At 43.1% G+C, this 12,482-nt stretch overlaps 1 protein-coding gene across 3 annotated transcripts in view; it reads left to right on the top strand.

The window, feature by feature from the left end:
- The window catches only part of slx4ip (SLX4 interacting protein), a 40,686-nt gene that overhangs the window by 9,929 nt on the left and 18,275 nt on the right, over positions 1-12,482 (top strand). For all 3 annotated transcript variants that reach the window (XM_078176301.1, XM_033613889.2, XM_033613890.2), the window contains exon 4: positions 89-215. In XM_078176301.1, coding sequence (XP_078032427.1) covers positions 89-215 — 127 coding nt within the window. The remainder of the gene's footprint in view (positions 1-88; positions 216-12,482) is intronic.

The following is a 12,482-nucleotide window of genomic DNA, read 5'->3' as shown; positions in this document are numbered from 1 at the left end:
ATTAATCTTAACTTGTAGAGTCAAAGCACAGCCTTTGCTCTCTTTCAGCAACATGTTGCTGTGCTAACATATCTGCATACTGTTTTAGGAGGTTACAGCCCTGGTTCGAGATGCTGTGGACCAGAGGGTTAAGCAGTACACAGAGTCCTTGCACAACAGAAGACAGCCCAAACAGAAGAAGGAGCTGGCACCTGCCTCAGCCTTTTTTGTGAAAGGTGACACATCTTGTTACCGCCATTACACTGCCCTAGAGCCATATAGTCCAGTATTTATTGATTTATTGCTTTACGATCAATTATTGTGTGTAACATTGCTGCTTCATGTGTTTACGTGGAGCATTAGCTTAAATTGTTTTTTGGTAATGAGTGCACATTCCATTTATTCTGTTCTGATTTCATCGTTACTCATTCCACTGGAATGCAGTCATCTTTGTCTTCCCTTTCCATGTCTTAGGTGTGTCTATCATCAGCTCTTGAATAAGTAAAATGGTTTACCTTGGCTATGAGCTCAAAACCATTATTTATTCACTTGGACCTCAGTGCAGAGATATGACTGTGTGCATGGAGGTGGGCCACTGAGCACTGAGGAGGACGGGAGTTACAAAACAGTCTGAGAAGTATTTCATGCTACCTTTTTGAGGAGAGTGTGGGAGGAAAGACAACAGAACTAGTTGGGACATGGTGGCTCTCTACGCCCAGGGTGTGACCTAGAGGCAAGAGTTGATAGGAGTTTTCATATTGTGTTGCTCTGTTTAACTTGGCACAAAATGTAGGTCCATTAAATTGGCTAATGTTTGTTGCACTCCTGTTGAATGTGGCGCTGGCACACCTGTGTTTAGCTGGACTTGTAGGTAACAGGATGACAACAAAACATGTTGCTCCGTCACATATACACATACAACCATATACACAGAGAGAAAAATCAATAAAGTATGCTCCGATGTGAAAAGGCCCAATTCAATGCGTTCCTATTTATCCAATGCGAGTACATTCCCCCAGCCACCCACACACATGCCTTTGAAGCACTGTAAGCCTAGCTTCAGAGGAACCCCCAGCTGCGTGCAGTAAGGCAGACAGGTTTGTCACAGGTAGCAGTTAAGGGCAGTTAAACTGGGCTCACTCAGCAGGGCAGGACTGACTGTGAGAGTGGGATTACAGGGCAGTTGGCTCCATAAAGTTTCTCCTGTGGCTGCAGCTCTGCCTCTCACGCTACTCCCCATCCACTTTAGTCCTCTCATCCACTGAACCTCTGCATTCACATGTGCATTTGTTTCCATACACCGATGCATGTGTACACGTACAACTTTTGGCATTATCTTGATAAAGAAACAGACACAGTGGACGCATGCATGTGTGTTACAGGCGCTGATACACGTCAGAACCAGTGAGAATCAAAAGGAGCGACAGTGTGTTGGAGAGATATATCCTCCCCCTGGGCTAGGTGTGAACAGGCTGACAGTGTACAGTTACTGAAAAGCCTGTCTCATATTCCCCATGACAGACTGAGGAGAGACAGACATCTCTAATGATGGAGATCACAGACTGGGGCTCCACACACAGACACACACACTTGCGCACACACTCGCTCCACTGTGTGAACATGGGGACTATCAGTATTTCAGCAGTGAAATATGCATGTAAAAATGATTAAGCTCCTTGCAGCTTTGCCAAAGAGAATGTAACCAGTGGAACATGACTCCATACCATACTGGAGAATTTTCCCCACTCGGAACATGAAAAGGCATCGCGCCTCAAACAGGCCCACACAGTTCATGTGCTCTAGTCCTATTAAAGGTCTTAAGTGAGTGTAATCACATTCTTGGTCTTTTCATTGTCCCATGTGAGGGAGGCGGCAGAGCAGTAAAGGTGGAGACTGTGACTGTGAGAAGTAAGCAGGCAGGCAGGAGCCATAAAAAGGGAAGGACAGACTATAGGCTTAGGGAGGGAAGCCCAGCAAACCTCAGGGCGGATATTAAGTATTGGGGTCGTCTATTCTGCAAGCAGGTCAAACGCTAACATGCTAATCCTCACAGGACTTTCTGACTGACCATAGCAGGGAGTGGAAGCTGATTTTCTGCGTGTATCTGTTTCAGCAGAAGACCTTTTTGCATCTGTGTGTAGCATTATGTTATTTGAGAGCAGAGTTAAGCTGGATATCCTGGAGTGGGACATGTGTATGCGCTGGAACACGTGCACATGCATGTTGTTGCATATAGTGAAAGGTGTCAGGCGGGGTGGTACTGATGTCTGGGCCAAGAATAGGCGGATGGAGTGTGGTGCTATGTGTGGGACGGTGTGGGAGGGGGATCGTGGGTCTTGTATGAGGCGGTGTTTGAGCTGGTGCCAGTGTGAAATCACAGGGGCTTCCGCCAACAGACAGCATTAAGAACAGCGTAACAGCCTCAGCTGTTGGCACTTCAAATGAGCCATCAACAGCTTTTAGCATTCCAAAGCCCTTCAGTGCAAGTGTTTGTATCTGAGCTATCTATGGGTTATTGTATTTACGTATGTATGCTGTGTTTGGTGCCTATGTGTGCGCATAGCACCCAGTGAACATGTCAGAGAGGGGTTTATCCCATGTCTTCTGCCAACATAAATCCAAGCCATTTCTTCGTATCTCAGCTGCAGAGGCCAATTTCCAACTGTCAACCCCAGCCCCCCCCCCACCCCCTCATTTTTTTTTACCCAGGCTACTTGAGACTTCATGATTAGCTCATAGTGATGTGATTTATTTATGTTTTTAGAGAGATGAACAGAGGGAACTTTTCCCACCAAACATCTTGGCTCTGGACAAGCAGAATGGACATGCTAGACCTTAGAAGCCCAGGGAAGGGGAGCTTGGGAGAGGCCTGTTGCATTCTCCCTGGTAGACCGTGTTGAACACACCCACATTTTTCAGAGTAATTACAGATTGAAAATGAGTGGATAATAGGTTCACTGTGCTTTGAAGAATACATTTTTGTCATTTGATATGATATTCAATTAAGGAAGCTTGTGGTTATGTGCTATGACAGCAAGAGTGTCACTTTTTTTCATGAGGATGCCACTGCTACAGATGCTACAAGCCTAGAAAGAAAACCTTTTCACATTCAGACATGGCCCTCTTGGACAACACAGCATGCTGTACAGATGCCCAAACGATTGTTTGCCAGACATTACTGATATACTTCTACTTTTTGCATTAGATTAGATTTTGTTTACTTTTAACGACTGATTGCGTGCTATCTTGATTTTCATTTGCTCTTGGACTAGTATTGTTTTACCTCAAGGGTATATTGATTTTGTAGTCCATTATGGTGTATATATTTATGTGTATGTGTAGAGTGTAAACTGAGAAGCTCTGTTTTACACAGATTTAGTTAACATGCCGTTTCAAACTGCCAAAGCACATTACCAGATGTCTAACGTCTACTATTAGTATTGATACAGCCACATTGATCTCTCTATGTGAGGCACAGCTCCGGTATAGTTTATCCTGGTGCTTGAGAGGCTTCCTACCAGTCAGAGGAGTTAGAGGAGCCCTGGCAAAGTGGTACCTAGAGTTCATTTTAGCCCATGGCAGAGCTGGTTCCTTCTTCCTCTCCCTGCACAGGTGCCAGGGCTTAGGGGGAGGGAACACCTGCCAGCCTGTTTCCCCATGGCCACGGCAGGCTGGAGAGGCATTTTCCCAGGCTCCCCAGATGAATGGTCACTAATAGCCGTGGGAGAGGGCTTTGCGAGTGCTGCACAGTGTACCACTGACTCCTCTTGGCAGCCCTATGAAGAGGGCTTAAGGCAGCCTGGCCACGGCCATTGCGGGAAAAAGCACAAGTGTTGCTGGATAGCTTTACTGTTGGAGAATGTGTTTACGAATGACCATCTCCCTCCCAATGAAGAATGCGGAGGATGTGTAGAGACTAAAAGGGCGATGGTTAAATTTTGCACTGCCCTGTCATAGATTTAGTTTTGTTTGGCTTCTCTGGCTCTTTGAAGGCCTACAACTCCAGTCTCAAGCAGTTTATCACATTTGGAAAAGCTATTCAGTCACAATGTGAGTGAGACTTTCTGTGTACAAAATGGAAAAACACACTTATGTGTGTTGGATGTCCATTTTGCCATTCTTTCAGCCTCCCACTGTCACAGTTCACAGCACTTTTCTATAGACAAAGAAGTACGTCTGGAGTGACAACCTGTATTAACCCACCTTGTTTCTCCGCAGTGCTACCATAGCTATTAATATTTATGTGAGTGGCTGTTGTGTGGGGACTGGTCTGTAAATAGAGAGGCATCCCTGTGGCAGAGTTACCTGCCCTGCTCTGTGTTACTGGGCGTGAGGCAGGCTTGGATTAAGTCTAGGGGGAAACGGAGACCTGTGACTGGAACAAAGGAATTCCAAGGCCCAGGCTGGAAATGGATCCTGATCAGAGTAGCCACTCCAGCCAGCCTGCCCCTCTCCCCGCTCGCCCTCCCTACCCTGGCCCCTGCTGGGCAACCCCCTTTCCCCTGGTGCTTTGTGGTGTTGCTGTGGCTCTTTAAATCCTTCCTGTAAGCCCCTGGCCTTACTCAGCAGCAACACATAGGACAGTCTGACTCCAATGTCAACTCCCCCTTCCTATTATTGCACACTACACACACACTTTGGTTCTTTTTCCTTTGTCCTTTGCATTTTTACACACATTTATCCACTCTCTCCTCGTGTCGTCTCTTCATGTTTTCTCACTTTCTCTCCTTCTCCGTCTCCGCAGGGTCAGCTGCAGTCTCTTAGGACACAACCGCAATCCCCGCCATAGCTGTCACACCACACTCTTTTCCCATATAATTAGGGCCTGAGCCTGAGCCTGAGCACGGATCACATTCATGTGACTGTTCCCATTCACCACAATCTGGTCTGGGAGATGGCACACACTCTCTTGAACTCTGTGCTAAGTGTTCAGCATGACCAGAATGCCTTGTTTTAGGAATTACTGCAACATTTCAGTGGATGTCTTCTCTTTCTGCTCTTTGCTTCACTTTGAGAGAAACTGGTCTGTGTCATGTGCTCATGTGAGCTCTGTGGATTTTCCTGTGGACAGATGTCATTGTAGTGCTGTGTGCCAAAGTTGCCTTGTGTTGTCAGGAAATGCCAGCCCAGGATGGCCTAAACAAAAGCAACACAATTTAATTGCAGACATTAATGCTTTCCAGGCTCTTCATTACGTCATTTAAATAAAATTTAAATCACGTAAGATCAAATTTTGAACTATAGTAAATTTGACACAAAATGTTCTTTATTGCATGGCCTTACCCGCCTGTTATCATCAGTCACTGGTAGCAAAACCTAGATAGAATTGCCATGTGTGCCATGGTTCATCTATTTGGATTTATAAACACTGGCTAGCAGATTTGCAAAGGGGCCCAGCAGACAGAGACAGCCTGCTTCCAATGAGACCTTGATCTGAGTTTTAAAAGGCCAGCACAGTGCATAACTCAAGTCCACAAACTTGCTCTGCACAACATTAATCCAAAGGAGCTTAATGCAAAATAAGCAGTTTGCATCCTCCTCCTTCTGAATGCTCTTTAATATAAACAGTGGCAGCACTTTGAGAGATTTGTGGCCTCTTGGGCTAATTAAGATATAATGATGATTAAATATGACATTTTGTATTGTGACTGCATTTCTCTCATCAGATTACGTTTCTGAGAAATAGATTTCTTTCCCTCGATAATTGCTCTGTGCTTCAAAATGCTCCCCACCACTTTAGTCACATGCTGCATTATGGGTTGGCCTGAGCTACCATGCTGCGGCGTATTTTGTAACTGCGATGAAGGGGTCACCCAAATGTTAAATTGAACACTCATGTGCAAATATTGTTTCAGGTGGACGTTGTGCAGGATGATAAGGCACAGTGCTCCGCTACGGCCGTAGTTACAGTTACACACAGAGAGTGATGTCCTTCCAGGAAAGCCCCCACTTACATATGGGTAACTTCCTCATGTGCTCTCATCCTTCACCACTCCACCCCTCTCTCTCGCTCTAAGCCCCAACTCTCCACCCACACTTGAGGACAGAGGGAGGGGGTCCACATCAAAGCAGAGATGTCAAAAGAGCAGGATTCGCAGGCACTGATGTCTGACTGTCCTGCTGATTCAACTCCTGTTCATAAAGGGGTTGCGTGGGAATTGCAGCTCTCCTGACATACAGTCACTACATTTACATGCACACTAGAAACATGCTTAATGGGAGAAATCAGGTTACGGCAGGAAATCGGAGAATGTCTTTACATGCACTGCAATAACCAGGTTACTGAAAAACCAGCGTTTACGTGCAGCTGGTGGGTAATCAGATTTCCCTCCTTCTCAGTGCCATGTTTTTGAAGCAGTGCTGGCATAATTTAAGTGTATTAATGATATATAATACTGCTGCCTGGAGAGTTTTTTTCATTTTTTGGTGGAAACATTTGCACTAACTGACTGAGAGGCCCCTCATTTTTTCCTTATTATGCACATGAGCCTAAAATAATCTTCCATTCATCTGTGGGAACCATCTTATTTTGACTGATTTATTTCAGTTTTGATTTAAATATATTTTTATACAAAATATTTTATAATTATTAATACTTATTAATACATTGCTACAAGTTATCATCTTTCCTGCCATGAGCTATCATCATGCATACCTGCTAACATAAACATGGCCAAGAAATTGTTTTCTTCCAGCAAAAGTTAAACAGTTTTATTTAAAGCTTTACCCTGATGTGACAACCTGTTGTTTTTAATTATGTCATGTAAATCAGGTTATTGCCGGAAGCTCACTGAAGTATTCGTATTAGAGGCCCAGGGCCCACTTTGCAGGGCTCAGTAATAGTGGGACAAGAAAAGTACCATATCAGGCTAGAAGATCTATCAACACACTAGCCCACTAGTTTTAGTAGTTTTAGTACTGCTAGTTTTACCAGGGCTGATGATTAAAGTAACTAGGGTGTAAGCTGTTTCACTATCATCTCTGCTGAGATGTGCACATGCTCAGTAGCGATTGGGCACTTGCGAGAAAATGGCAGCAGGTAAAGACAAAGTGTATGAGCTGAAGCCACAGCGAGCATTTCACTTAACCTGGAGGCGTTAAAGGATGTGTGCTAACTGCGAAACTCCAACTATGTATTTGTTTGTTTTAAGTTTGAGAGCAAGCAAATAGAACCAGATCGTTTTTCGTGACATTAACTTTAGTCTTTGTTGTTAATAATGCATGTCCAGGACCTGCTAGGAATTCTTATGGATTCTTGCAGGAGTCACAACAGCATGGGCTGCCAGGAATGCGGATGGCAAGAAAAAGTAGGCTATGTTTTCTAGGGCTGTTTTAATGATCTCCTCAGGATATAACTGAAGTTAATGAAGTCTGTTCCATGGGGGCTTACCTTTGACCCTGGTCTGAATGCTTCTCACCCCTGTCTGTTCCATTTTACAGTCCTAGTCACTCTGGATGCCTTTTGGTTTGTTGACTTTTCTTTCCTCTCATTGTTTTCCCAGGAAGCGGTGAAAGCTGCAGGGATGTGTGCGTGTGTGTGTATGTGTGTCTCTTGAAAGTACAGTATTCTAGCCTTGGCACCAGCCCTGTGGAGTCTGTGTCCTTTTTTTTCTGCAGTTGTCTTGTGGTATATTACAAGATGGTATAAGTATCTCCATACAAGCGGTTAAGATATTATCTACCACATTTCTAAAAACATGGCGTGCTGGCTTGTTTACTGTTTGATTTGACCTGTCAAAATATTGTTGTGCATTGGGTTTCAAAACAATTAAGCAAGGCCATCTTCTCTTGCAGGAAGTACAAATGAAACCCTTTAAAGTCTGTACCCTGCAGATTTGGGTATTGCACCACTGCGGGCCACAGTTGCCACAGAAAGGGGCCACTCATTCCCAGAGGAGGCACTAGCAAACTGTTTGTGAGAGAGAAACATGAATGTAAGCTTAGCACGAGAGAACCCGGGCAGAGGGCCAAGAGCAACTCTGCGCTGTGCAGGACGTTATAAAGTTGGAGCAACAGCTGATGTCTCGGGCCATGGCGTTGCACTGGTTCCCAACTCCGTGTCCAGACGTCCCTGTCAAACTTGTCCTGGGAATTGGCAAGCTCAGTCCACAGGGGAAAGCAATGAGAATAGTTTATAAGCTAGGCATGAGACCAAAGAGTCTAACGGACAAAATCAAAACCTCTAAAAACATAGACAGCCATGAATGCGCAATGAAAGATGCTTGCTTCCTGGTCCCTCCTGGACCCAGAAAGGGCAGAGAAAACAAAACAGAGATAAAGATCTGCATTCCTCTCGTGGTAGACATCCAGAATGGACGATAGATGACCACTGCTCTGCTATTTAAAGAATAATACGATTTTTTTTCCCAATAAAGGAATGCTGCTATTGTTAACTACACATGCTCAACATACCATACACTGTGCAATTTCCCTTTGGGATTAATTAAGCACTCTATTTAAAGCTTGGTGACTTCACCAGTCCTACATAATTTATGTACATCAAGTATTAAAGAGGAACTACACCCATTTCCAAAATTCATGCATGTGATTCCTATGGTCTGAGGCCAAAAATATTAGTTAACTTGAACAACTCTCTCCCAAATCTGAACTAGTGTATTAAAACTCTTAACATTTAATCAAAATTTATGAACATGAGCGATTCTCTCTCAAAGCCAGAACCCAAAGAGGTAAGTTTCGTAGACTTTTCAGTCACAGTCAATGGTGAAATATGTTATAAATGGCACTGAGAGCACCCAGGGGAATGTTCTAAGTATATGGGTACATGTTGTGTTGCAGAGCTGAGAACGCTACAATAGAATAAAGCTCATTTGGGTATATAAAAGAAAACAAACATTCTGTGGGTCCACAAAATCAGTCTCCCGTTCACTGTCTGTGGAGGACCTCCAGACTTAAGACTTGATGACATCACAAGTTTGAGACTTACTTCTCTGGTTTCTGGCTTTGAGAGAGAAGGCAGCTCATATTCATAAATATTGATTAAACTTTCCTCAGCCATGGAAATAACATACTGGCATTTTAAATTTAGGCGATGTTCCCCATCAGAGGGACTGACTTCCAGGGACCCCCACCTCTATAGGCAGATCAGTGAGGGAGGTACTCCAATCATGTATGTACTAGTGAATCTAACATTAACATGTTTCTCCCGCTTCAAGAAGATGTCCAAAACAAACAGGGTGGAGGACAGGCAGATCCAAATGCTGTGGTGACCCCTGATTCATAATTCTAATTGTGCAGTGTTACAAACTAACAGAGTTGTTAGTCAGATTTTGACGATGCCGAACAAAGATCTTGGTTAGAGTAAAATGTTGCACATTTAAAATAGCTGGGAGCTTTTGTCTGGTTCTCAACAAGACCTCCACCCTGTACAGTACAGTCTATACAAATTTGGACTTTGACACATTTAGTTGTTGTTGTTGGATGGCCAAATTAAAGATATAGTGGTAGTAGAAGTGGTCATTTATTTCGGTCCTTGTTAACAATTTTCCAAGAGGAATGCACATAATAAAGAATGAATAACATTCAGGCATTAAATTAAACGGAAGAATTTTCTTCTTATATTTTGTGCTTGGGACATTCATGGGCATGTACCCCCACAGCGCACAAGTAAAGTCAGGGCTTTATAAAAAGGTAGCGACCAGGTGCCAGACTGTAAACAGCAGGCATCCAAGAGACACAGTGCTGATAAACGCAAATATAGCGAGGCAAACCGCCAAACGAGAGTGACGCTGGGTTGGGTTTTACTTTCACTTTAGCTGGCGAGCCTGTTATTTACAAACAGTAACTGTCAAGCCTGTGCAGTGCACCTTTAAGCTGAAAGTTAACACTGAGTCATTGTTTTCTATACAGCAAAAAATGTCATTATACGTACAGACTGTGCTGTATGTATAGATATACCTGAGCCCTTGGTTGACAAAACAGGATGTAAAATGATTCTTGTAAATCCATATTCATCATTCACCTAAAGCTGTCTCATGGCTCCTCTATTGTATGGTCCTCTTGCTGCAGAGCAGGGATTCCCAAACTGAGGCTCTTGGAGCCCTGCTGGTTTTTTTTGTCTTCATAGCAAGGTAAATGCTTTGAGTTGGCGCCCTGGGAATAATTAAGTCCCTGATTAGATAGCTCGAATGAAAAATAATGGGGTTAAGTAACAGTCACTGATCTAGAAGTCTCCATTTTTATCGTGCCAATTGGAGATTTGTTTTTGTTCTGTCTCTGAGAGACATTAATATATGTTCGCATATCTTTATTAAGCTGTCGAACATGTGAATTTTGCTGCAGGCAAAATTTTTACATAATAGCTTGTGAGGATCAGACAAGTTGCTATAGGTGTCAGACTGACAAACGTAATAACCTGTCACCTAGGTACCACTTTAACATTATCATCTTTAGGAAAATATTGATTGTAATTGCTCAGCGTCATAGTAACAAACAGGTATTCATATTTTGAAAGCCCCTAAATGTCTCAGCTTAGTTTCATTTTATTCTCAGTTGACGGATTGAGCTCAGTTTGTTTAAAATAGATTTGACTGACTGTTGTATTCATTTATTCCTCCATTCATTCATGTGTATGTGTTTTTTTTTATTTTTATTTTTTGCAAGTATGAATTGTGTTTGCTGTAGTGACCCCTGATGCTAATTTGACCACAAGCAAAGAGAAAAAGAAAGCCACGGTGGTGCCATTAATCACTGTCCAGTGCACTTAAGTGTATACCTGTGGCAGTTTTGTGACACACTGTCTCTGTAATTGCCTGTCATTATCCAAAGAATCACAGGACGGCTCCTTTTTGAAGACGATAATTAAATGCTTTGAGTTGGTGCTGAGATGACATCAGCTAACAGAGAAAGGGGAACGTTCACAAAGGCCCCCTCACACTTGCGTGTGGGCCAGTGCTGTTAACATGCTGTCTGCAGTGTGTGGTGTATACCAAGGTACTGTGTGGGACGTATTTATCCTTGTTGTCGATCAACTTTTAGAGGAGACTTGTCCAAGTTTTTCAATGTTTTTATCTATGAGTGACTGTCAGTGTTGTTGCCGATGGGTAAAAACCTCTCTACTCCCAAAATGTCAGCTATTCAGAGACAAAGACCGCCTCGTTTTCAGCTTGATGACAGTGCATATTTGACATTATCCAGGGAGTTCTGAAAGAGCACTAAGTACAAGAGGTCAGGCTTTTCTCAAACTATGGAAGACAAGTAATCCTTTAATTGACGTTAAAGTACTAAAATCCCCATAGTTGGGAGTTAATGAGGTGTTCACACGGCAACAGCAATATGAGAATGCCAAATAAGAAAAAAAAGTATACAGAGGTGGTGGTAAAGTCAAGCAGGGTATAAGTTTCACAGTCACTATCAAGAGGAGGGAAAGGGAACCAAGAACGTACCAAATGGAGAGCCGGCTCTGTCAACTTCCCCGGACTGTTGTCCTGTTTACAAGGAACAACTGGGTAGCGTGTTAGCCAGACCCTTGCTTTAAGTCAACAAATTCCTACCAGATTAGGCAACAGGCCTCTGTTTCTGCCCAGCACATCTGACATACCATGACAAACATTCCATGACAAGTAGAGCAGAGGCCCGGACCATGGTTTCTTTGCTTGTTCCAAACTGGGAGGTCGGTTAAATTGAAATGAATAGTTTCTCACTCCATGGATGAGTTAGCTGGTTTTATTGTATGCTGTTGGCCCCCCGGACTGAGCATAAGATTATGGTTAGCAGGAAATTGATGGGATGTATCTAAGCATATAGAGCCATATAGATCTAACAGTACAATAATGAGTAGGAATGAGCTTTGTTTTTTTGTGTTTTTTTTCAGTCTAGCATATCCCAGCTTAGTGTGCTTCTACAGTAAGAAGTGGAAGTAGTGCTGGTTGTGGAACCCATTGCATGAAGGTCCAAGTATGGGATAAAACATGTTGTATAGTGATTCCTTTGATTAACCACTTTATCTACAGTACAGGCCAAAAGTTTGGACACACCTTCTCATTCAATGCGTTTTCTTTATTTTCATGACTATTTACATTGTAGATTCTCACTGAAGGCATCAAAACTATGAATGAACACATGTGGAGTTATGTACTTAACAAAAAAAGGTGAAATAACTGAAAACATGTTTTATATTCTAGTTTCTTCAAAATAGCCACCCTTTGCTCTGATTACTGCTTTGCACACTCTTGGCATTCTCTTCATGAGCTTCAAGAGGTAGTCACCTGAAATGGTTTCCACTTCACAGCTGTGCCTTATCAGGGTTAATTAGTGGAATTTCTTGCTTTATCAATGGGGTTGGGACCATCAGTTGTGTTGTGCAGAAGTCAGGTTAATACACAGCCGACAGCCCTATTGGACAACTGTTAAAATTCATATTATGGCAAGAACCAATCAGCTAACTAAAGAAAAACCAGTGGCCATCATTACGTTAAGAAATGAAGGTCAGTCAGTCCGGAAAATTGCAAAAACTTTAAATGTGTCCCCAAGTGGAGTCGCAAAAA

The sequence above is a fragment of the Epinephelus lanceolatus genome, chromosome 17 (assembly GCF_041903045.1).
Source record: "Epinephelus lanceolatus isolate andai-2023 chromosome 17, ASM4190304v1, whole genome shotgun sequence".
Classification (NCBI taxonomy): Eukaryota; Metazoa; Chordata; class Actinopteri; order Perciformes; family Serranidae; genus Epinephelus; species Epinephelus lanceolatus.
This window is presented reverse-complemented; position numbering and strand designations above follow the sequence as displayed.